Genomic DNA, 26,845 nt, shown 5'->3' on the forward strand with positions numbered 1-26,845 from the left:
TGCTAGCAAAGACAACATGTGACACTTCCCTCCAATTTTCCTTAGCAGAATAACCTCTCACAATTCCACACATTCAGCAAAGCAGAAACAGGGAAAGCAATGATGCAGATAAACTATATAGCAAACAAGTACATAATGTGATTTCTTAACAACAAAAAATAATAAAACTTCTTGGTTAAAACAGATGCAAATCAGAAGAGAGGTTTTTAGGGTACAAGTGTATGCAAGTTTAGACAGAAAAAAGAGCTAAACTCCCAGTGACTATTAGACCTTTTTCTGTCTAAATTTACACAGGATTGCACCTTTACTTAGTCCGATTGCCTGCTTCTTGCTGCACATTCTTGAAATTCAGCAAGAAGGGCACCAATATCAGGGCATAGCATGGACCACAGAGGTACTGAAGTTCAATCCTTATTTTTACATATGAAAGAACAGAAGCATAATTCCAGTAACGTATGTGACACTAAGTAGGGGCTAACAGCCTTTCTTGAACTATTCATTCACTTTTGTTAAATCATTAAATTAGTCCAAAAGCAGAAGATTGAAATGAACTTGCAGCATCTCTCTGACCAAGTAGCATACTTGTCTTATTTCAGCTAAATTACGGATATGGCATGCAGTGCTTTGTTCCCATGTTCTTAAGTTAGTGTCTTCTGTCATGCCTGGGTAAAAGAATCTTAAATTCTTTATGAATTATCATACACCTACATTTCACTGATAAGTGCCCAAATAGGTTTATTGTACTGCTGGGAATTTTTTCCTATTCTCTGCTGTTCGTAGCACATCGTACTTATCTGCTAAAAAAATTGGAAGCATCAGAAAGAGTGGGAATGATAACTGCAACATTAGCTAGTGCAAAATGATTTCTCTTTTTCGTCATTACTTTCATTCCTTTCAGCAGGAGAAAATAGTTATACAGTTCATGTTTTAAACTTATTCATCCAATCAACCAGATGCATCCAGCAGTGTCTTTTCCTTAATGGAAAGTGAATCCATTTACCAAGCTTGAGCGATGAATTCTGGCTGATCTACATGCCATGTCATGTTCTGTTTAGAGGGCCCCTCAACTGCCAGGAGCACCTGTTCAAAGTGGATGGGTGGCTTATTTGGGTAGGCAAGATTGGGAGATGTGGGTGCCCTGAATTGTATGAACAGAAGCACTTTTGATGCAAAACTACCATAGCATACAGCCCACAATACTCACTGTCCAAAACAAACCCTGGGGCCAAGCAAACTTCTGGTGAGAGAAAATAGTATCTACTGGAGAAAATTAGGAAGCACAAGGAACCTACTTACAATTCAAGCCAAATTTGGTAAAACCAATTTTTTTTTTCCTTTCTGGAAGAATTTTCCCTGTCCAGACAAAACATGCAAAGTGTAATCTTCCACAGGAGATAAGACACAGTAACAAAGCACTGTTACAGGTAAGCAAGAGGAATTAACGCTAAAATGAAAGCTACCCAGAAGAATATAATGATTAACATTTCTTAAACGAGTTACTTCTACTTGAAAATATTTCATCCAGAATAAACAGACATATTAGAAGAAAAAAAATAACTGATGCATTTCCTGATTACAGCAATGTAACTTTTAGAGCAAAGTAAGTACCTTCATTAAAGCATTTAAATTGCAGAATATTCCTCTTCCTCCTATACTCTGGTTGTCTACTTATTGTAGTACTGTAATGTTAACATAAGGTTATTTATTGTTACCATAACAGCAATTCTTTGAGACATGAGTAGGCAGAATTCTACTGGTTCAAAGAAATTAAATTTTATTTTCAGTCCAACCTGCTTATTTGTAGAGAGTTGTCTAAATTAAAACATAGATGCAATACAGCATGTTTCCTTCTGATATCACAGAAGTAGTATATGGAAATCATGAAATATTAAAACACAGCACACTGTATTACACATAAAACTTGTTTTTTCCATTTCAAGTTTATTAAAACTTTAGCAGTACAAATGATCCAAGCTGTGGATTATCAAAAGACCAAACTGAAGTCCACATTAAAAAAAAAGTGTTCCCCAACATGTCTCTAGAACCTGGAGACAGAATGGAAACCATCAGTTCATATACTTATCCATGTCTGTCTTCATCAGTTCCAGCGCTTGATTCATGATCAGATTTTTTATCTTTACCATGGGCACGATCTCTCTCCTGATTCTTTGATTTTTGGTTGATTTCTTTTTCTCTTGAGGAACGTGACTTGTCCTTTTCCTTACTCCTGAGAGAAGACAATCTTTTCAATTCATTGTCCTTGCTGCTTCGTCTTTTCTTTGAGTCAGGACTTCTATCCTGATCTCTACTAGCCTTTCTGTTTTTATTAGTCTCTGAGCTACTACTATCACAGCTTTTTGAACGCTTTTTTTTCTCCTCAGCATCATCTTTTTTGTGAGAACTTCTGTGCTCTTGATTCCGATGCCTGTCTTTACTTCGGCTTTCCTCCCTCTCAGAACTCTGTGACTCCTTCCTCCTCCTGTTTTCTTTACCTTTAGATCTTTCTGGTGTACCTTTTCTGTCTCTGCTCCTTGACCTCTCTCTTCTTTTTACTTCCTTATCTTTGTGTTTTGAATAATCTTTACTTCTGCTGCGATCTCGTCCTTTACTTCTAGACCTTACTCTCTTTCCTCTATCTCCACTTTTGCTTCGCTCTCTAGTTTTACTATTTGAGCTGTGTTTGCTTTTAGACTGCTCACGTTCTCTACTCTTTGATTTGGTGTGTTTTTCCCTATCTTTAGTTTTAGTATGATTTTGACCATTACTTTTAGATCCTCCCCTTTTATTCTTCTCTTTACTTCTGCTCCTTTCTCTCCCACGGAAATCATTGTATTTTTCTTTGTCCCTCTCTTTCTCATAGTCCCTCTCTTTGCTTCCTGATCGCATTTTCTTTTCATCATGTTTGCTGTGTTTTGAATCCCTCTCTTTACTTTTTGACACCTCTTTGCTTTTGCTCTGGCTGTTGGATCTAGCCCTTTTTTTGGCCTTATTTTTGTTATGTTTATCCTTTTCTTCCTTCTCAGAATTCCTTTTTGTCTCTCTGTCTTTACTGCCAGATTTGTGGTCTTTTGTTTTCTTTTCCTTTTCCTCCCTTCTATTAGGGCTCTCTGAAGTTTGCCTGTGGTCAGATAGTTTTCTTTCTTTTCCTCTCCCCGGGCTTTTCTGATTTGCAGCATCTTTCTTGTTCTCATTAACTTCACCCCTTGAAAGAAGAAAAATACTTCATGCATTTTGAACTTGAAAAAAGAAAGCTAGTAAAGTCAACAAGGAAAATGACAAATCGCTTTTGAAGTTATAGAAAGAAAGAGACAGACAGACAGGAAGGCTTAGATTCAGACTTGAGCACATGCAATGAACTGGCAGAAGTGGACTTCTTTGCCTCTATTTCCCCACTTATGCCTCTACAGTCCCCTGAAAATGCTACACAGAAGAACTTTACTGAATACAACACGTGATGGTGGTAGCAACTGAGTAGAAAGGGAGGATATCTAAAAACTGAATGTGTCTATTAATAGTTTAGGCAATTTAGATCATGGACTGTAGTCTTATGGGGGACATACACTGGAAAGCTGTGTTGTATTACTGCAGTTGTAAAGTACAAAATAACATTTCACTTTTCTGTGCTTGCCCAACACTGTCATTCCATATTGGCTGGTAAGTTAGAGCAGGACAAAAACAAAAATGTTTGATAGAACCAAGAAATAATTTGACCATGTGCTGTTTTGCATATTAAATCACTTGGAACCATCATGATCAAGGGAGGCTCAGACAGTGCATCAAGGGAAAGCGCGTTCTCATTGGTAGCCTACAATTACAGAATGATCATGAGGCCTGCCCAGCACTATCTTCTTTCTGGTACCAGGTTAACATTCCCAGGTTTTTAACGGCATTGGACAAAACATGTCAGCTTTTCTAACAGATCTACTTTTTTGTTTTGCAATTTTACTGCAATTGCTTAAGCTGTTTTACCTTTATTTACTGGGGGTTTTTAGCTGTATGTTAAACTCTATCTTGTTTTTGTATTTTGCAGAGCAGTTCCTACCCGGAAACTGCTCAGAGAGCTTCAGCTATTGAATGGTATAAAAATGAAGGAGAGGAGGAGACTGTGGTTGTGTCTGCTGCCTTGATAGTAAACAAATTTATTAGGGAATAAGCACCATTTTGTTCCATAAAATGGTAATGTTAAAGTACATTAATAAAATGAACATTTATAATGAAGTACATGCCTAGCTTTCTGTTCCCTGCCTATAACATGAGAGAAAGAGAAAGAGAGGAAAGATGTGGAAACAAGCAAAGTTAGCCCTAGGAGGTCCTGGCATACCTGTCTGCTACTGCCCTAATCTTCTGTCACATTTGGGCTTGGGCTATAGGGCCCACGACTTTGATCCCAGGGTCATGCCCTAACTGCACCACTGGCTACTATGGGAAAGGAGGCAGGGAAATGTTTCCACCAGCTTTATTACACATGCTTAGGTCTAGATCAAACCGTTTTTTGTGCTTATAGTTTTACGATAGGATTGCCAAGTGGGGAAAAGAAAAAGTCACCAATAGAACAGTATACCAACACAGTGCAAAAATGAGTACTGATAAATATTTCCATTTTGTATTCCAGTATATGAGCTACATTTTACCATTCCAACTTGGAAAAGCAAGCTTTTTGATGGCATCTTACTTGTCTCCCTTTATCCATCTTTCTCCACTTGATACTCTCATTCTTTGAGCTCTCTGCATCTCTTGTCTCCAGTGTGGAGGAGTCTCACTGCGTCTAAAACGATCTCTTGACCTGGATCTTGAAGGTGTCCGGTAGCGCTTTGAAAAGGGAAAAATGAATGTTGAATAAAAGCTTGCTTTCTGTCTATGCTGAATGTTTAGTAACTGTCACACATTTGTTGGCACACTATTTTACTAAGAACAGAAGATATAAATAAAATTTGAAAGCAAAGTAATCATACACTTACATAATATAAATTGTGTTTCATTTTCAACTGAAATATAATGTACATTCTGACCTCAACCCTGCTTTACCTATAGTAAATTAACATACCTTCTTTTGACATAATATGCTATCGCATACTTATACACAATTGCAGCAAGGCAAGTCTCTATAATCCTTCTCTGAGGGAGACATTTCATAATCCATGACTTGCTCACTGTTCACAGTATTTCCATCAGCCATTTTTTTTGGCTGGCAGATATAGGTATGTCACCCTGTTTGTGGTAAAGTTTATATTCTTTGCACTAAAAACTAGACAGGTACATGTTAAAAATATTGCTGGGGCTAATAATCAGTGAGCCTGTTGATGTATATCAATCTGTTTTGCCAAGATGCCTTGTGGCATGTAGGTGCTCTGATTCTGGAACAAAACAGGAACAAGAATCTGTTGCGCCTTTAATTTGTAATTTAAAAATGCAAAATTCAACATATTACTTAGGGAAATTACTTTTTATAGGCAATATTTCACAAAGGAGTTGTATCAATTAAAATCCAGTCCAATTAGGTCTGAATCAGTTATTTCATTATTTCAGTGGAAGAGTTAATGGTATGCCCAAATCTTCCTCATCCAAATCAATGTGACCGGCCTGATTCTGTCTAAATGAAAAATAAAAAATAATTTAACAAGCAATTGTAAGACACAGGAAGCTGCCTCTTACAGAGTCATATCATTGGTCCTTCCAGCCCAGTATTGTCAACAGTGACTGGAAGTGGCTCTCTAGAGTGTTTGGTAGCAATACTTCTAGCCCTACTTGGAGATGCCAGGAATTGAAACTGGACTACAAGCAAAGCAGGTGCTTTACCACTGAGCCACACCCAATACCATGCCATCTAAGATATTCTGGAGGCATTACTAAATTTAGACTTGTCCTTATAATGAAGATTTAAATGTCAAACTAATCAGGGGAATACATCTTTAGCCTGCCTCAACCAAATACCTATACTGTTGTCCACCAAGCTGCTAAAAGCGTCAGAAAACTGGCCCTGCATAGAAGCTATTGAGAGAGTCCAATTATTCCAGAGGAGAAAAAAGGGAGCAATCATTAAGGATCACCACTGTGTTTAAGAACAAAACAGAACAAAGTGAGTGTGCTCCCTGCAGCTAATTTGCACATCCTAAAATGCTGCTAATCAGGAAGGCATGTCCTGACTAGATTTCACCAGAAAAGCTGAAAAGTGGTTCTTTCTTGGCTATAGGAATAAATGTTCAGGATTTGTGTAACACAGTATTTGTGTGAGAGACAATAACAAATGCCATGCAGTGATACATCTGTCCTTGTTATCCGTGCCCAATGCTTTTCTAAAAGACTAATAACTGGATTTGCAAAACACAATAACCTACACTTAGCTGCAATAAGAAAACATGGTTGATTAACTACAAAAAATCCACACAACCCAACAACAAACCATGGATTCTTTCCATGAGTTGATTGTGGTTAACAAATTATGGTGTGTAACTGCAGCTGTGTTCAGTAAGCATGACAACTCACCTCTTAATTATAACTCACACTTAACCTTGTAAGGTTATTGGGTTGTGTGAACCTAGTGAGACTTTCCATATAAAAGTAACTACTTCCAGATGTTGTGAAACTGAATCAAAATCAGTGCATTAAAGATAACAACTAATGTTCAAAGAATCAGCTCATAAGAAGCTAATCATACCCTTGGTCCTCTTCCTTTTATTTTCCGTCCAGATCTAGTCACTAATAGTCTTCTCTGATATGATGACTGGCAGTTTGCTGGATTACTAGAAATTAAGAACAGAAAGACTTTGCTGTAGTTCTGGAGTGGGTCTGAAAACAATTTTTCACTTTCTTCCAGTTATGCATTGCTGAAGTACTAAGGCTGAACTGCCAGCTCAAATGTACAACTGGGTGGTGTAAAAGATCAATAAAAACAAAAATAGTCTTTGTGTTGAAATGCTTCAGTCCTAAATGTAACATGTGAATATCTTCCTGAAACTGGTGGTTATGAGATTGGGAAGAACACTGTTTTTTCTTTCCTTGCAAAATTCCTTTAATATAGCCCATTTATTTATTATTTTTATTCATTAAAACATTTCTATGCCGCCCCTTGCCGAAGTCTCAGGGCGGCTCACAACATAAAATACAATACAATATAAAAATAACAATATAAAATAAATAACAATATAAAAGAAGTCGCCCTGGCCAGATAAATAAGCAAATACTGTTAACAATTAAAATGATGCTTAAATAAAAAGGTCTTCGCCTGGTGCCAAAAAACAAATAACGACAAATACATACAAGTATTGTATGTACTTATTACAGTAAGTACATACAATAGAACATTTATTTGAAGCATTTCAAATACCAGCATGCAACAGATCATCTGTCAGCTTTTAGGTAGTTCAACCAAAAATTAACTGTATTAAATGAACTATATCGATATGTAGTCCTGATAAGCACATATAACTTTACCTTTCCCTTTCTTTTTCCCTGCTCTTTGTCTCTTTTTCTTTTTCATCTACTTTAGGAGGACTTTTCCTCATCAGGAATCTGTTTTCTGGGACAGGTGGAATCTCCTCTGGACGGACAGTAGAAAGTGGTTGCTGAGACTCAGGATTTTCTGTTTCACTTTCACTAGCTGAGCTTCATTCACAAAAGAACAAAAGTTATTCATGTCTATTTTAAGCATAAGTTATTTTACAATTTGCATATTTTAGACCAAGCTCCTTGCACTTATGCTAGGGCATGATTAGCAGTCACTGAGAGCTATGCAAATAAGAACAATATTTACAGGAAAAATATGAAATGAACTTAAAGTTTTCCAAAAAGCAAACGAAGTAAAGCTTCCTGTTGTCCAGCAACTTGTTCACCAACATCCGAGCTGATGTTGGTGAATAAAGTGGGGTAATCAGGCTGAGCAACATCACCACTTTAAACATCACCATCATCTAGACAAAGTGAACCAATGGAAGATGAAGTGAACCAATGGAAGCACCTGTGACTTCAGTTCCACAGTTTCTAGCACCCTGCTAGGGATGGATTGGGGGGCTGCTTTCGTGGCTTCATGCACCTTTTTAAATACAAAATCCTATTGATAATCAATTGGAATGGATGGGTGGGGTAACTATGCTAGCTACAAGGCTGGAGTTGTTTTGGGAGTGCATCTAGTGGGGCCCTCTATACTGAAGCCCCCTCATGATAATATCTTAGGACCACAGGATTACTCTTTATGTATTCCAGATTCACACTAAAGTTTTATATTATTCAGCGTGGTTGCACATATATGTCAGAATAAAGAGCATGTTGTAGATTCATAAAAGCCTAAATGTCTGTAAGACAAGGAAATTTCAAAAGTCACACATCACAGATTCCTTCAAAGCAATCCTGCATTAAATTTTACACAATTATAGTACAAGACAGACATGTTAATATTTCCACAAAAATCCTCCCCCACCCTGTATACCTCTTCTTGCTTTTTTTCCTCTTTTTCTTTTCTTTCTTATGTTTCTTTGAATTTTTTTTATGCTTCTTTTTCTTTTTCTTTGTTTTTGCTTCAGAAGCACTGTCAGAATCAGATGATGAATCAGAAGAAGATTTTGAATCACTTGAACTTTCCGAATCACTGGATGAGGACGATGACTTGCGTCTTTTCTTCTCTTCCTTCTTGGCTTTAAATTAAGGCAACACATAAGCATTTACCAACAACAATCAAGTATTTTCATATTTTAAAAACACACAAAGATCTGTAAATCTGTTTAGCCAAAATCATGTAGTCATAGTTGTCTAAAGGTTTCTTTCAGCTATAAGGGACTTGTATCTTGAATAATTACCAACGGTCTGACACTTTCACAAAACAATGTAAAGTATGCCAAGGACTCTTAAACATTCTTGCTACTGCTATGCTTGATAAATAGTATTAGAATTAATATTTTGTAGAACATGTCAGAGTAAGAACCTAAATAATAAATATCTGAAGAAATTAAATAAATTTGGAAACATGACAAAGCTCTTGCTTCTGTGCCTGTTTTTCAAAAATTCTCTTTTTTCTTTTTTAGTAACAGACCTACATACATTTGACATAAGCTGCCACTAAAACATTAAAATTTGGATACAATGCAAACATAACCTACACAAGTATTAATTATACTGGAGCATGTTCTGAAGAATTCTGTGTGATCTACTGTCATGGGCTGAATACAGCAGGGAGCCAAAACAGATCATAAATTTGGTCTAGTTTGCCTGGTTCTGATGCTACCCATGCCTTCTAAGAGTATCACTTATAACAAATGAGAACAAGCAACTAAAAGATGAAGTAACAATTTTACTGATTATTATAAATCATCTATGACTGCTGAAAGGTCTGATTAAAAAGGAGGCTGTGTCAATAAGGGTAAACAGCTAGTTTCAAATCCACCACATATCAGAGCATGTATTTCCTTTTCTTATATTCTCCATTTGATGTTTTATGCTCCCATAATTAAAAGCATTCTACTATTCCTGCTTCCCTTGCACTACTTAGAATGGATTTTCTAGCCCAATATGGATTGCAACAACCTCTCCTGCTCAGCTCTGAGTATCAGCTAAACCCTCAGGCTATTGTGATGCACACGTGTCATTTTAATGAATTCAGTCTTCAGCTTTTAAGATCTTAGATCTTTCCAAACCAGCTAATCACATACGTATCTTTTACAGCACAGCTCTGTTTTTGGTCAAAATCCTTCACTCACCACAACTGCAAATAACTTTTCATAAATAAAAATAAAATAAAAATCATTAAATTCTCTCATTTCTGAATGGATGATTTCTCTCTCACATTACTTTGTTGTTGTGTCATTTCTAATCACTGTGTTTATCGTTGTGCTTACTGCAATTTCTACTGCACAGAAATCTTTTCACAGAACAAATTCTGGATATAGCAGAATTAGCTATTAGTGTACACTCCTCAATGTTCTGTGCTTTCTATACTTGACACAATACCTTTAAATTGTTGACTATTTTCGTGCTGTACACCTATGATATCATGATGCACATCATAGTTTAGCAAATATCTCTTCCTGGTGCTAGTAAAAGACTTTTTCTACAGTAATTACTGTAGGGCTGGTAAAAAAATATTTGAAAGACTGCCTTCACCCATATCAGAAGATAGACAGTGCAGGTCTTTCTCGTTTGCCCATCTTGAGGTCTGCTAGGCTGATAAGTACAAATGAAAGGGCCTTTTCAATAGTAGACTCATATGTCCAGAATAGGCTGTCATCTGAAGTCTGTCAGGTCTCACTGTTACAGGCTTTAAGGAAAACGATAAGGGCCACAGTTTTTAGGCCATATTTGGATTTCTTAGGAGTTTTGTCTTTTGTGTCCAGTAGAGTGTGTGATTCTCACCTGCCTGGGCTAAACGTTATGACAGCTGTTTCCTGATTTTATATATTTATATTTAATTGGATTGGATTGTATGGATTGGATTATGCAAGCTGCCTTGGGAAAGCTTTTGTCATTAGTTTTCCCTGATGTATCTTAAATTGGGGTAGGCAACTTTGGGACTCCAGGGGCCACTTCTGAACCTGCCTCCCTTGCACCTGTAGGCAGTACTGCTGCTGCCACCAAGGCACCAAATGTGGCAGCAAGGAAAAAAAAATCAATGCACCCACCACTGAAATTCATCAACAAACTGCTACATATGGAAGGAAAAAAGGACAAATTTGCTTATAGTGGCACCAAATTTTTGCAGCCACTGCGAGTTTCAAATTGTCCATCACTATTTCAAATAAATTAGTGCCATAAAGCAGTTTTTACACACACACAATTTTAAAAGCACTTCAGATATGTTTGTTCTGGATTCCAGAAGGCTAAAGTTAGTTGTTTAAACCATATCTTTATTATAGTAAGATAACAGAAATAATAATGCTTTAGAGCCAAACATTTTGGCTTCCACCTTGTTCATTTGCTCTGATGTGAATCAAAGGTTACTGTAGCCAATGCGGCACGTAAAGAACAGTGAAGATAGATATTCCAAAGACTTGGTTTAGCTGCAGAAAAAAAGCTTAAGACACATAACACACATATATAAAAACATACATATTTTCATATTGAGAGAAAATCTATAGGTCAGTCTTCCATCCGTAAGGACTATTAATGCAGTACAAAATATAGCCACAACACAATATAAAATATGTGCAGTGAGAAACCACTCAAATCATTAGCACAAACAAAACAATCAGAACATCATGCTATCAAAGAAAAATAACTAATCCAGACTAATCACACAACAAAACACCCATTTTCACTGAATGCCAAATGACATGAAAAAGGAGGCAAGAGAGGCCTCTTAAGAAAGGGACTCACAGAATCTAGGGTCACAACCAAGAAGGACCTGTTCTGTGTACCTCTGACACCTCTAATGAAGATAAGAGGAAGCTGGGAGTCCTTTAAATATTCTAGTACTAAACTATTTAGGGCTTTAAAGGCAAAAACAAGTACACTGATTTCGGTACAAAAGCTAAGTAGGAGACAGTGCAGATGGAACAATTATTGGATCACATGATCCAGGGGAAAAAGTACAAAGTTAGAAGTGAGGGGAGGCAAAAGTGGGACGCAAAAGCAGAAACAGAGAAGAAGGAAAGACTAGACTAGCAGTGGAGGAGATTCAAAAGGGAAACAGTAGTGCCTGTGGCTTAAGGGGTGTTAGGTGCCACCCCTCCACAGAGGGAGAACTCCTCTCTCAACCTTAAGCCAACAACCCACACAGACAACATATACCCCTAATCCTGGGATACACAGTTACATTTGTTGCTTGGCCTTAATTGTTCCATCTAATAGTGAGTTTGGGTGGCTGTGTGCTTAACAGAAACAGAATCACTAAAAAATAAGGAGAAATATGGAAGACTGGATATTAAAAGAAAGAATACAAGAAAAAAAAAACACCCAGTGTGTCCCAGTATCTATTGAGCATGCTCAGGGGTCTCCAAGAAACACAGAGTACAAATATCAGTTGGAAAACAAAGAGCAACATGGGGCAGGGGGCAGCTGGCCTACCTGAACCCTAACAGCTTCACTTGGAAGAAGACATTGCTTGTTGTTCAGAGCCCTGATTAACAACAAACCATTCTGGGAAAAGAGGCAGACTGCAACATTGTCACAGGCTCCACTTGTTATTTATTTACAAAATCTAGAAGAGATTGCTTTTAAAAATAGTTAAGTATTTCAATCTTACCTTTAGATTTTTGAATTAGCTCGCCACAACTCATTATTCGTACTTCAGCATAAGGTTTACTAGATGCATCAGTTTTCTGGTTTTCTATTTCTCTTACAACATCTTGACCAGAGATTACTTGTCCAAACACAACATGAAGCCTAGATGATTAAAGCTTAATTTTAAAAGCTGACTGAAATCTATCACAAATCTCAAGTAGCTATCCAATTATGAAATTTTCCAATTTCAAGCAAGAAATACAAAGATACTTACCCATCTAAATGAGGGGTAGGTTTGGTTGTTCTTTTGATGACACCAGGGGCAAGAATTTAACAAAAGAAAGGTAATATTAGTATCTGGGATGGGCAAAAATGTGATGTATTATGCCACAAATCAGCAGATTGAATCATATTCAAAAGGCAATATACAATGGAATTATAGTTCAAATATCAATACAGAAAATGTTGCAGTTTTTAATTGAAGCATTATCATAACAATAGCCTAAATATGATGTTTTTACAAGTTCACGTTACATGGAGCTAATTCTCACTAGGTGGCAAACCTTTTCCCTGGCTGTACCAGAGCAGAAGATTCACATCGCAGAATGTTCCTGCATACATAGTAATTTCTCTTGCATACTAAATTAAATGGCAGGAAAAAGGTTAAAGCAAAATCCTTCATTGTGGCATCTTGTCTTCTATGTGGAGAAAGGTACTCAGTGAAGTGAACCTTCAACTTGCACTCTGAATTTGTACAGTTTAGACACAGCTTTACCACCTCAGTGAGAATTAGGTCACAATCTCTTTCAATGAGAAAGATATGCTGCCTGCTTTCAGAAGACAACCCCTATTGATGTTGTTGGTGTTAAGTGTGCTTATGCAAATAAAATACTGTACCAGAATCTCTCAAATTTTTCTTATACTCAAACACATGGTTTCAAAAGAGTTATATTTCATAAAGTCTGAGTTGACAGCATTAATAATCACTCCTCTCAAAGCAAGAAATGGTCCTAATTAAAGAGGCACAGAGACAAGAAAAAGGGTAACTAAATAGGAGAGAGAGAGAGAACTATAGCAAGGTAGAAACGATTAGGGGAAGACAAAATTTCTGATGGCATCGCATATTGCCCTACCCACATCTAGTTGCAGCTGGTAACCTGGGCTCAATCTGAGATCAGACTGGAGTATATTGAAGAAAACAAATTTAATCTTTTTATCACAATAAGGAAAACTTATGTCTTAGTTCCATCTTAAAAGCTGGTCAGATGCTATTTCACTCCTGGAATGAAGAGCAAGTAGAGCTCAAAACTGCACACTTCCCTATCCCCTCACTGTGGGCAAGCATTACTAAGTTTATCCGGAAGATCGTCCTAGCTCACTTCACAGGCTTTTCTATCCATATTGAAAATCAAAGAAGAAAGCCTGTTCCTAATTTCACCACAGGTAGAACCCTGGAGTCAAAGTAGTAATTGAACAGGCCTTTTGAAATACGTATGTAGCAGCTTGCTCTGACATATTTAGAATATTTGAGCTAAACAAGCACCATTTTCTCATCTTATTTGCTGTACTTATATCCAGTTAACCTATTAGAAAGGTCAGAACTGATTATACAGGACTCTCAGTTGTCTCCTAACTAGGTATTAATCAGATCCACATCCGTTTAACTGCCACAATGCTAGAGCACTAGGTGCACACAAATCTTTTTTGGGTTATAAGTTACTGATAGCTTCCCCTAATACATAGCTGATCTAACTTAAAGCGTAACTAAAAAAATTCAGATTTATACCATATAATCTATACTTTAATTCTATTTACTGCACCCAAAATAAACATTAAAGAACACAGTTATATTTTGAATTTTCAAACATATACATACTTTGCAAACAGAAAACGATTTTGCCATTTCAATGATGCAAAGTTCTTACAATTTAAATGGTAAGGACTACCATCCAAATGCTGAAAGAAACATGTTGAAGCTGGCATGATACTTACATAAAAAACTGTGAACCATTTGTATCTTTCCCTCTGTTGGCCATTGAAAGGAGAAATTCTTTGTTGTGCTTTACAGCAAAGCTTTCATCTAAAGAAAGCGTTTCAATTACTTCAGCAATCCAAGTATTACCTTACACTAGCATTTCTTTAGCATTTTAAATTAGGACTGTCAAGCTGCACAAATGTATCATTGCAGTGCCAGGCAGTATTCAAATAAATTAAAAAAGGCAGAAAGGTATACTGTAATTCTCAGTCTAATACACAAATACAATTATGTGAGCAACTCTGTTGAATCAGGATTATCATATGATAAATGAATGTATCAAAGGTGGGCCTGCCTTGTAATTCAATAAATCTGTCAAAACAGAGTGCCCTTGGGAGTAGAAACCTATGGACTGCTTGGAAACCCCAACACTTGGAGGCTTCCAAGATTCCTGTACTCTGCTGGGCTGAAACCAGTAGGGTGGAAAGAGTAACAGAGCTGATCTTTCCCTTCCCCAATATACTTTCTCCTGTTAGATTGGCTTTTTAAGTCTTGAAAGGAGACAGAAGCAGGCTCAAGGAGGCTCAGAATGAATCCTGTTCTGACCTCTCCAGTCTCTTCTCTTCTGTATTCACTGGCAGCTTTCCTTGCACTTTTCTTCAAGGATGGTTTTCTGATCACAGAGTGGTAGCCAACATGATTCTCTCTGTGCCAGTTGTGAGGGGTTGAGGTTGGCTCTAACTTAACTTTCCAAGTCATCCTATGGTCCCGGGATGAACATCCCGGGATCATAGGACTGATTTCACGATTTCCCATTCAATTAGCCCAGGCAGACCAGTGTGTTTTCTGGTCATTCTTTTGTTTTATGCATCATTTATAAAAGTGTGCATAAAACACCAGTAACATGAGAAAATAACATTTGTCATTCAAAACAAAACACCCTAAGTACAAGATAATCTTGACATCTAAAATTATTCAGAATAGAAATTCCAATTATTTATGTGAATCCAGTATTGCACAATCAGCTTGTTTGTAACAGCTTTCAATCATATCAGTTTGATCCTTATTTAACTTGAAATAAAACCCTTTCAACACCATATCATAATACCAAGTTTCCAAAAAATCTTTTTGAACTTCGATTAATAAGCATCAGAAACTAGTCACAACTTGCAAAGGGAAAGATAGAAACAATATGGTCTCATCCATTGGCCTGCTTGGACCATCTACTTATAGAGTCATAAAGCCAGTTTTCAAGGAAGGCTGTTTTAAGTGTGTAGAGAAGACTAGGCTGAACAGGACTAAAGAGCTTGATGGATATGAGATACAAAACTTTCATGCCCCTCAGTAAGATTGGAATTGCACAATTAAAAGAAGCATAAGCAGAAGAGCAAAAGTGAGTTAATAAATTACTAACTGTATTATGAGACCTTAAGGGATAAAGAATTTTAACAATCTATAATAAGTGGAAAGCTTGCTGAGTTTCAACAACAGAGCAGACTACAACCTTCAAATGTTCTCTGCACATCAGAGGCCACAAAAGGCAATACTCTTAAACCAAAAGCAGTGACGAAGAGTTGGAGGCTAACTTGAAAAGATCATTTCCTTACCTTCAAAAAAGCCACCATATATTGATTCACCTCCTCTCCCATTTCCTTGAATGAAAAGAAAAACATACAACAAGGAAAAGTAATGAGTGTATTGCATGTAAATTCTGATACGTTTCTGGTAAGTTCTGAAGACTTCACAATAAATATTGTTACCACAAATCTAGACAAATCTTACAGGATAAATTTCAACACTATTGTATTTTATTAATAACTGTAGCATCTTTAAGAATACAAACTAGCCTTGTTATCTTAGTAATGTTCATCAAAAAGGTATTTTGCTTCTGCTATCTTAAAAACAATAAATCAGGTCAGTTTCATACCTTCACTGAAGTCACCTCCTTGAATCATGAAATCTTTCACAACTCTATGAAACAAACAACTTTTGTAATGCAATGGCTTCTGTGTTGATTTTCCTGTACCCTTTTCACCTGCAGAGGGGGAAAAAGTTTTAATTTCCATTAATGAGACAACCTTACATGGCACAAGAGAATTAATACTGTAAGGAATTCTATGCATCTTTAGACAGAAAAAAGGGCTTATAACTCCCAGCCAATATGGCTGACTAGGGAATCCTGGAAATTGTAGATTTTTTCCTTCTGTCTAAACATGCACAAATCATGTACCTTAAATCAAGTTCAGATCTATTTTGCAGCTCAACTTTTCCAAATGAAAAAGAAAAATTTAGTCCTTGCCAACTAAAAATGAAGTAGAACTTAAGTTCAGCACCGGTTCATAAAAATGGGTTATGAAATGGGACATAAGTTCAGCAGTGGCCAATAAGGAAGTTTCATAACTGAAACGAAGGTCATCTGAAATTACTGTTAAGATGGTGGTGGAAGGGTGCCAGTCAGTGCTAAGTAAGTACTTGACTGCCAAATGGATGGCCACCCCTCCTGAAATCAGTAGCCTGCATCCAGACTGAGGAAACTATTCATTCAGAAGGCATGGGAATTCCCTCAACTCTATTACGGTACAGTAGCCAGTAGCAGTTTCACCTAATTTACTGTTTAGCCAATCTGCAGCTAATAATCTTGAATCTGTTCAACCAGCTGCATGGGCCATCGGATTTTGTCTCTGCAATTCCATGGTGACCAGGCACACAGGAGAGAAGGACTCTTTGGCATTAATAACCAGGTAGAATTGAGTTAATTATAGCTTTTATCATCCTACATAAGTCACACCTGTCCAAATTTCCTCTTCTGAACAACTGATAAATGTGCAGGAGTCAAGTTCTCTTTTGTATCTACTCCAAGCCTGTTTTCTTTTTTACCTTTCTCTCTCCTTTAAAAATAATCTAAACAGACTGGTGTGATACAGGTGTCTTGTCTTATGGTAGGGTGTGATCAATATGTTGGTCCCAGGAAGAACAAGGGAGAGATTTTAATTTCAGCATCATCATCACACTAATGTACTATGTCAGGTTGTATTATTCTGCACTCCACAGGTGGTTAATGGTTCACAACTACGCTCACTGCCGAACAGAAAATATCATGTCTTTAGTATTTTATTTCATTTCGATTTATATCCTGCCTTTTTCCTACAAAGGGCTCAAGGCAGCTTACATCATTCTCCTCCTCCATCTTATCCCAACAACAACCCTGTGATGTAGGTTGGGCTGAGAGTCTGTGACTGGCCCAATGTCACCCAGTTGGCTCCATGGCTGAGTGGGGACTAAAACCCAGATCGTCTGAGTCCAGTCCCATGCTCTTAACCACTACACCACTGGCTTCTCAATGCAGTAAGATTGAGAAGGGGTAGCTTCCAGTCTGACCCAGTGCTGTGACTTGGAATCAATGAGAATGCAGGGAAATCCCTCTGAAGCCCAGGAATACAGTATCAGGGACTAAACCTGTCTTTCCTTAGGCCTGGGAGATGCCAGCAGTTCTCCCTATCCTGGCACTGGGTTTCAGAGCACTAAGAAGTTCTGCTGCTGACTGTCTCCAAGTACAACACCAGGGAAGAGCAGAATCAGTAGTGTTCACAAACCATGGTCAGCCAAAATTTGTAGACCCCTGATAGATACCAGTAAGGCATTTGGTATATATGATGTTATACTAAAATGCTACATAAGAAGAGCCATGCTGGAACAGACTAAATGTCCTTCTATTTCAGCATTCTGCACACACAATTACCAACCATCTCCCCATGGGAAATCCACAAGTAGGACATAAGCGCAACAGCACCCGGCTGCTCAAGTTCCCCAGCAACTGCTGTATGTAGGCATACTGTCTCCAGTACTGAAAGAAGCATCCAGCTATCAGGACTATGAGCCATTAATCCTTCATGAATTTAACCACTCCAATTTTAAAGCAATGCATAGTGGTAGCCATCATTAAATCTTGTGGAAGTGAATCAAATAGTCTAACTATGTGCTATGTAATAAATACTCATTTATTTATTACTTCCTTTCATCTGGCCTGAGTCTTCCACCAATTGGCTTCATGGGATGAAAATATTCTAATATTATGAAAAAGGGAAAAAAAGTTTCCATATCCACTTTCTCCACACCACACATAATTTTGTACACCTCTATCATGTCTCCCCTTACTCACCTTATTTCTAAACTAAGCAATCTCAGATATTTAAACCTTTCATCATCGGGGAATCACTCCAGTCCCCTGATGGTTGTAACTGCCCTTTCCTGCACCTTTTTCAACTCTGTAAAATCCGTTTTAGGAGCAATGACCCATACTGTACACAGCACTGGGAATATCACTGTTCCACAGATCATATAAGGCGGCCATGACCTTGGCAGTTTTCCTTTCAATTCCTTTTCTAATTATTCCCAACATGGAATTTGCCTGTTTTCTAACTTGCACATTGGGTTGGCATTTTCACTGAGCTATCCAACACAACCTAAGGATTTCCTTCTTAGCCAGTCACCACTAGCTCAGATTCTATTAGTTTCAACATGATGAAGTTGGGATTTTGTTTTCCAATGTGCATCACTTTACACTTATTTACACTGAGCCACCTCTACCATTCTGTTACCCATGAGTATGCAGAGATCCTTTTGGAGCATTTTACAATCTGCTTTTGTTTTAACCACCCTAAATAATTTGGTGCTGTTAGCAAACCTGGGCATTTCACAGCCCATTCTTAATTTGAAAGTATTGTTCCCAATAAAAATCCCTGAGGGATGCCATTGAGAAAATTTTTCATTTATTCTTACTCTGTGCTTTTCATTTTTAACCAGTTACTGATCCATAAGAGGAACTGCCCCCTTATTCCATGACTGATAAAATTTGTTCATGAAACAACATATGAAATTTGATCTTCAGTTTCAGTATGTAAAATGATGACCATCAAAGCCTACCATTCACAATTGTTTTCTTGTACCATGTGAAGGATTTTGAGGATAATTAAATCTGGACTAGCTTCGCACAGTGAATTATGAAACTTAAGAAAAACATCTACAAACCTGTACAAAGGCAGCGGAAATTCTCACATGTCTTTGGGCAAACATCTGAAAATAATTCAAAGACAACTCTTCCAGCTAAAATCAAAACAAAACAAAGATTAAAATGCATAATTAAAATCACTCACACTCATTTAATATAGTTCTCCTTGGTGCATACACATGATCAATACTCACTTATTCCAACTGGACTTAAATATGCATTTTAGGATTTGGGCCAACATTTAATATTAAAGACAGCAGCATTTCTCTTACCAGGTACATTGTTGATGGCTATGTCAAAAAAGCAACGAGGTCTCTGGGTTTTCACTCCCATGGCTTCAAACTTTTAAGACTGTAAAAGAATTACACAATGTAAGTTTTCAATTTCAACTAGTGATGTTAGTCCTGCTAAATTTGAAACCATTCTACAGAGAAAAATGGATTATAAAACACTAACAAATAAAGAAAACACAGGTAAAAATGTTCCATTCCTTTGTAGAAACAAAGCTATAACTACTGCATTGCAAAGGTGAACTGAAGTATCTGGATTGTGATACTTCAGTTGGGCTCTAGATGAGTAGAACAGTTAGCCATGGGAAAAGCCTGAACTGTGTGATGTTCAGCTTTCAATTCCTACCAGATCATCCTCACAATGCTGGCAAGCAGGTGAGGGGAAAGGAATAAGTAAAAACATGTCACCAATTACTGGTACCTGTTTCACCACCATCTCCAACAGGTCATATTCCCTGATGCTTAGTCCAAGAATGTAAACCCTCTTGACCCAGCAAGAATCACTGTGTTCAGTAACAGTGCATAGCAGATATACTAGAAAGTGACAGAAATGGGAAGAGAGAGATGGATTTACTGGCAGCCTGCTGGGTGATCTGCAATAGATCAGCAAAGATTTCTGTCACAAAATATTTAGCAAGAGCAGCAAGAAAAATATAGCCCCCCACTGAAAATACAGTGCTGAAATGAACAAAACTCAGGATAACCAGGAGTGTTGGGTTTCTTGTTTTGTTTTTTAACATGGAAGGACTTTTCATTTTGATATTCAGACCAAATTCCTAGGCTCTTCATTCTTTAACTCTAAGTGTGTGGGCTGGTTCAAAAGATCAAACAGTCCACCATGGCTTATTTAAGCTACAATGTGAGTGGTCAACTGAACATTCAATTGCTGTGCAGCGGGTTTCTGATTGTTTAAACCTCACATAAACCAGCCCCCATTGTATAAAATGTCAAACCATGGCATGCATATTCAGGAAGTCAGCCATGGGTGCTCCGTCTTGTTGTGGTTCATTATACATACGCTACAACTAGCCTTGGCAATCATGCGAACCCACTCAGTGCCTGCTATATCACACTCCAATTAGTGGATCTTATAAAAAACCCCAAAGTAGATACTGCAACCCTGAAGTTGGTGCCATGGAACAAGAGAGCAGAAACAGAGATCTAGTCACTGAGTTTTCCATTTATTATTTCAAAATAATAATATTTCAAAAATTTCTTAGGAATTCACCAATCTTGTAAATAGACTAAGATCTGATTTACCAGGTCCTTTAAAAGCAGGTAAACAATATTATAAAGTACGCCATGTTCATTTTACATAGTACAAAAGTATCTAAAAATTCCCAACAGAAGTGTATATTGATAGAAATCACTGATTATGGAAAAAGTCAGTAAACAGTGTCACTTAATGTATTAAACAAATCCAAAGCTTTACTTAGAGATATTTTATTGGAATATTTGTTATGATTTAAAATATTCAACAGAATGAGATTCCCTTGATTAAATGTTAAGAAAAAAGACACTGGAATCTGTTACACTCATTTTACTATATCCAAAATGATAAATCAATGCATTAATTGCAAAAAAAGTTAAACATTTTTGAAACTCTCTGATTTGATTAGGACTGTATTCATTTATTATGTATTAATTCCTATTATGAAACAGTGAATTTTTAGAATTGGGAAATAGTTCAGGGAAAAATATTGTAGTGGGAAATTTTCAATTTCACATCACTACCAATACCAGCACTGAATTTGCATGCCATGTGAAAAGCTGTATCTTAACTACTTGCAAACTGGCTTGCAAAACAAATAGCTACTCATGGATGCTTTGGCCACTTACATCTCTTATCTTGGCCTTCCCAGTTTTTCTTCCCAGCATTTACAACTGTCATGGGATAAAGATCCTGGGCAGAGCAGAGGAGGTGCAGATGGATTAGGAGAAGTAGGTGTTTGTTTATTAGATTTATATCCCATTGTTGTCCTTTCAAGTAACTCAATGTGGATCACACAATTCTCCTCCTCCTCCTCTCACGCTCACCTTCACAACAACAACCTTGTGAAGTAGGTTGGGATGAGAGTCTGTGACTGGCCCAAAGTCACTTAGTGAGCTCCATAGCTAAATGGGAACTCGAACCCAATCACCTGACTCTCAGTCCTGCACTCTTAACCATTACACTGCACTGGTTCTCACACTGGTGTCAGCTTTCAAAATTACAAAATAAAATTATGACATGTTTTATCAGAATTAAGCCCAACTGAATTAAATGGAACTAACTCCTAGGCAAGGGTATAAAAAAATGCAGCTTCAGTGACAGGCCACAAAAACTAAAAATTCTATCAAACTTCATATGCTGTTTGGAGTGTTCCATCTCTACAGAAGTGGATCTTACAAAGCGATCCTTGTTGAAAACTCACAGAATTGTTCAGAGGGTAATCTGCCAAAAGTAAAAAAGGCCAAGTACTATATAGCAGAAGTAACGCTTCTAATGGAACTATAAACATATACAATCACATTAAGTTCCCCTAGTAACTAGGATTACAGTCTATGGTTTGTGGTTTGATCCTTTTTTGCATTATGGTTTATGATTAAACCACACTTTTTACCTCTACATGTGAGGAAACAATGATTGAATAGTTTTCACTTAAGATGAATGTACAAAACAAGGCAGAAGCACTTGAGCTTGTATCACTCCAACAAGCCATAATTTTTTGGATGAGAACATAGAATCTGAACTGGATCATTCTGACCTCTTCTTATGGTATGAAGTTTGAAATAAAATAAAGATGCTATCCTATGCAAATTTAGACAGAAAAAAGATCTGCTGGCTGAGGCATGCTGGAGCTGTAGTCCTTTTCCTATCTAAACCTGCATAGCATTGCAACCCAAGGGAATGGATTTCTTCAATCTTTAAATCTACAGAATTAAATTTGATGGTTGAAGGGTTGAGAAGATGTACTTTGCTTCAGTGCATATGTGCATTACAGTTCTGGGAAAATATAAAAATATAGTACAAAGTTAAACGAAATCAGTAAAAAATAGAATTTGCACATGACTGTAAATTCTAGTTTGTATATGCAGCTAGCTTTATTTATTAATTTTTATACTGCCCGATAGCCCAAGCACTCTGGGCAGTTAACAAAAATTAAAAGGGACATACACATAATAATTTCCAGTCAGTTGAGAAATGGAGTCGGTCAGATGAAGAAACATGCAAGCCTGCAGGACATTCCCAATCTTCTAACTATGTTTAGGAAGTTATATAGTGTTAGGCCCACCCTGGGTCACAGTGATGCTGCATTGTCAATGCAGCATCAGCAAACTTTTGAATACTTAAGAATCCAAAAATTCTAAAAGCTCCTTTAGAAACTGAAATATGCAAGGATGGATAGTTTCACCCAAAATCACAATATAAAGCACAATCTCACTACTGTATCTATCATTTTTCCAAGTCATCTCCTCTACCAGCACATCTTTAAACAAGAAATGAAAACAAACTGTCCTTAACTATGGAAGGACTGGTAAACCCACACAACATTGCTATCTTGTCCTTCCTATAGCTGAAAGCAGCTAATGAGACATAAGCCTTGTTGGTTCAATCACATATCAACATTCATGAGGATAGCAAGGGAATTCCAAGACCAGGGATATTCCAAGACTAAGGCTACAAGCATGGGGAGGGAAGGGAATGCCAATTCAACACCAATGACGATAAAAAATAAAAATACTGACAGCTCGTTTAACATTTTAATTTATCTCTCAATATACACACTGGAATTACTAAATAATCACTTTCTGAAGTATTTGATATAAATAAATAAATCTCACAAAATTAAAATGTTTGTCACTTGAAAATAAAAGACTATGGATTGATTTCAATGAATTCTTGTTTATGCAATTACTGTGTGGAACCCAAACACTCCTATTGGTTCCTCTGATAGGCAGATGCATACAAATTACACTAATGGACATTAATTCTGAATTCTGTCTTAAGAACAGTAGAAATCTACCATAATGGCCCAATGTCCTTTCAACAAGCTGAATTTTGTATTTTGAGAACATACAGCTTTTGAGAGACATATATGGGCAGTTTGCACATAAAAACAATTTGCAGGGATGAAAACAAGTTGCTTCTGGATTTGCAGCAGGAACCGACACATACCTCATTCATAAATTATATGAATTATTTGAACCCAAAGCTAACTTACACACAGATTGAGGATTAACTTTGGGTTGTTTAACCCATGACAAGTTCAGACATCACATGGACAAACTACAAATGGAGAATTGTAGAATGTAGCTATAGATCGGAAGCAGCTCACAAACTGTGTAAGACCTCACAAAGTGCAGACTAATTATAGCACTAATCACCACCAAACACTGCCATTATTTGCAAAGATAGTCACAGAAGGATCAGCAACAAGGGTCTGATAAGCACAAAAACAAAGGAAGCAAATCTAAAAAAAGTAGCATGTGTTAACTTTAAAGTTTCATAAATATCTAAAAAGTTTCCCCAGTAGTCAAATGTCATTGAATTGAGATATCTGACTGCAGAAATTGAGTGCAGTGTAGTTTAAATGTTCTATTCAACCAATTAAAACCTTTACTTGAAAGTTATTTTTAAATGCTTGTAAATATTCAAGACAATGACAATGTAAGTTTAAGACATCACATGCCCCCAGTTGCTTTCAAAACTAATTTTAATTGAACTTTTGTTTCCATTGTTATCTTTTTTGTGACAAGGCAAACAAGAATTGTACACATTATTTCAGATGTGACAGCACTGTTATGCCATAAGAACATCACACTGCCTTTACAGCCATTCTGCTACCAATTCACCATGTCTGAAGTATGTGTTGGACTTCACCATCTGGAATAATTTGGCGACATCTCAAAAATTAACTACTTGCCATTTATTTCTTAAGTCCAGCTAATTTATAAGTAACTAGAAAAAAATGTGACTCTGTTTTACTTCCACCATGAAATTGGATTTGATAGAAGTCTAGCAAAATCATTTGGAAAACATTAATTTCACTATTTCCTTACATTCCAGTATGCACACTTTAACATACACACAATATGTTTATTATTGCAGAGATATTCACATGTATATATATATTATCATTCCCTATATGTGTAATTTCATCATCATATGTTACACTACACATGCAGATGCTCTTCAGGACTTTAAGGAGAAAACCCAAAACTGTAGATGGATCTCTCAAACACTGTATAGGAGTGATAAAAACTGATAGCAGGAAAGCCCCACTATTAGGCACAAATGCAGCACATGCTATCAACCTGCAAACAGTATGTAAAAGTACAGGTGGAATAACAATACATTCTCTTTACATATACTCTTAGAGTACTGCTTCTACTTATCTAGCTCCTCCCCTTTCCCCACTGTGTCTGTTATTCTTCCACTTTTTGCTATTTAAATCTTACCTCTTTACAACTGGAAAGCCAACTCCCTGGCCACCTGCCTTCCCTTCTCCCCCAGAATACAGGGCTGCAAATTCCCACCTTCATCTATCAATGGTAACGCATTGTACACACGGAAGAACGTCACAGAAACATATCCTTGAATTGGAGGGAAGGAGAGAGGGAGCGGGCTCTGTGATTATTCTTATTTGATGAAATACTAGTTTCTGTTGAATGATTCAGGAAACTCGCAAGGCGGGGGGGGGGGTCCCTCTGCCTCCCACCCCGACCGCCGCCTCCCCAAGTTGCTGAGGCATTCGGCACAAATCACAACAACAGAAAGACTCTGCTCGCTCCCTCCCATTCAGAAGGGCCCCATATTTCCCCTCATCCACTCTCCGCGAAGAAACTACCGCTCTCCTCTTCCCCCGCCACGGACTTGTTGAGGGGGCGACGCTCCTTTCTGCTGAACCCTTAATCCCCGCTCTCGAGGGGAACCGAGAAGAAGATTCCCCGCCTGCGGCCAACGTAAGGCAAATTCAAACTGGAAGAGATCAAGCCCTCCCTCCTGCTCCCCCGCTTGGTCTCCCCTCTTTTTCCCCGACAGCTCGAAGATACGCTCGCTGCTCCCTCACGGGACCCCTGAAATCCGCGGGCGGCGCGACCACGACCCCCTCGCCGGGCTCCGCTCGCCACTCACCCCCGCCGTCGTCCCTCGGCCCAGATTTTCCCTCCCGCCGCGCTCTTCACCGCCTCGCCGCCGCCATGTTAGGATCTGGTGCAGCACGGACTGCGTCAGTGGAGGAGGGGAGGAAGCGGGAAATCTGGAGCGGCGAGTGGCTGGCGAGGGCGGAACGTGCGGGAGAAGCCGAGGCTCCGGCGACGAGCCTCCAGCCTCGCCTTTCGGGCCGGGAAGAACTGCTGCCTCGGGGAGAAGCCCGAACCCGCTCCGCTGAGCCGCTTCCCGCCCCTTTTGGCGTGCACACCCAGGTCTTTTTAAGGCCAGGAAGAGCCCAGTGCCTGCTCGTGCACCGAATTCCCTTAACTAAGATGCCCTCAGCTCGGTTCTCTCCTTCTTTGAAGATTCCCTCAAGCAACTGGGATTAAAGTTTTCTGTCATCTGTCCTATACTACAAAGCGTAATCGGTGCATAGCATGTTGGGCCACACAGCGAGCCGCTACCACGCTGGGCGCCTTTACAACGGCAGGGGAACGCGTGGCCCTCCAGAATATGTTCGACTGCAACTCCCATAATTCCTCGCCAACAGCTACGCAGGCTAGGGCTGATGGGAGTTGCAGTCCTCCCGAAATCTGGAGGGCCACAACTTCCTCAGCCAGGCGTAGACAGCAAGCGTTGCTAAACCAAAGAGAATAGTTTACATGCACATTGTGCTCATGCATATCGGTGAGGTTACTATTAAAATTTATATTTTAAAAGCTCATTTACATTAGATATAAATGTACATAATGTTCAGGTTGGCATCCTGCCTGGCTACTGTTTGCTTCAGGACCGAAAAAAATAGAAGTCATGTTCTAAAATTACTAACAGTATATTAGTATACATGTATAATCAGACGTAACCTCTACTGTGCTCAGTGAGCTAAGTAGCTAATAACGAATTAGGCTGCAATGCTTCTCACCTAGAATAAGCGTCGTTATATTGAACTCACAATTGAGTTTCTTTTCCCCGCCGCCGCTCCCCATAGAGTGTAACCTTTACTGTACATTATATAAGTAAACAAATGGGTATGGGCCAGTGGAATTTAATTCTCTGAGACGTTGCAGGTATTATCAACAAAAATCAATGACCCCCAAATAAAATCCACATGTGGAAAAAAATTATCCCACTAGCAGTTCTGCAAAGTTAGATCTGTTTTACATCATTGAGAGAGTCATGCTTTTTTCCTCTGGAGAGGCAATGCCTGATCAATTGATTTAATTCTATGATGTAAATATGCTACCACTACGCAACGTCTTGGCAGGACACTTATTTAGGGGGCAATCCTGTGA

General features: G+C 38.0%; 1 protein-coding gene across 1 annotated transcript; it reads right to left on the minus strand.

The window, feature by feature from the left end:
• Window positions 1-1,921: 1,921 nt before the first annotated feature.
• Window positions 1,922-25,758, minus strand: PPIG (peptidylprolyl isomerase G). The gene is made up of 13 exons (XM_044417610.1): window positions 25,536-25,758; window positions 19,400-19,478; window positions 19,148-19,222; window positions 16,047-16,154; window positions 15,727-15,771; window positions 14,137-14,224; window positions 12,419-12,448; window positions 12,167-12,306; window positions 8,423-8,627; window positions 7,432-7,602; window positions 6,656-6,740; window positions 4,673-4,809; window positions 1,922-3,202 (listed from the first exon to the last, which is right to left on the minus strand). The coding sequence occupies exons 2-13, from the start codon at window positions 19,458-19,460 to the stop codon at window positions 2,080-2,082; spliced, it is 2,268 nt and encodes a 755-aa protein (XP_044273545.1). The 5' UTR covers window positions 19,461-19,478; window positions 25,536-25,758; the 3' UTR covers window positions 1,922-2,079.
• Between the last annotated feature and the right edge of the window lie 1,087 nt (window positions 25,759-26,845).

The sequence above is a fragment of the Varanus komodoensis genome, unplaced genomic scaffold (assembly GCF_004798865.1).
Source record: "Varanus komodoensis strain SLA01 unplaced genomic scaffold, ASM479886v1 scaffold9, whole genome shotgun sequence".
Lineage (NCBI taxonomy): Eukaryota > Metazoa > Chordata > Lepidosauria > Squamata > Varanidae > Varanus > Varanus komodoensis.

Coding starts and splice junctions, on each gene's coding strand:
- PPIG (XM_044417610.1), bottom strand. CDS start 19,460: ATGGGAGTGAAAACCCAGAGACCTCGTTGCTTTTTTGACATAGCCATC. Junction 8,628..12,166: donor GCTAATTCAAAAATCTAAAG/GTAAGATTGAAA, acceptor CTTAATTTAAAG/CCAAGAAGGAAGAGAAGAAA. Junction 6,741..7,431: donor AGGGAAAAAGAAAGGGAAAG/GTAAAGTTATAT, acceptor CTTAATTTCTAG/TAATCCAGCAAACTGCCAGT.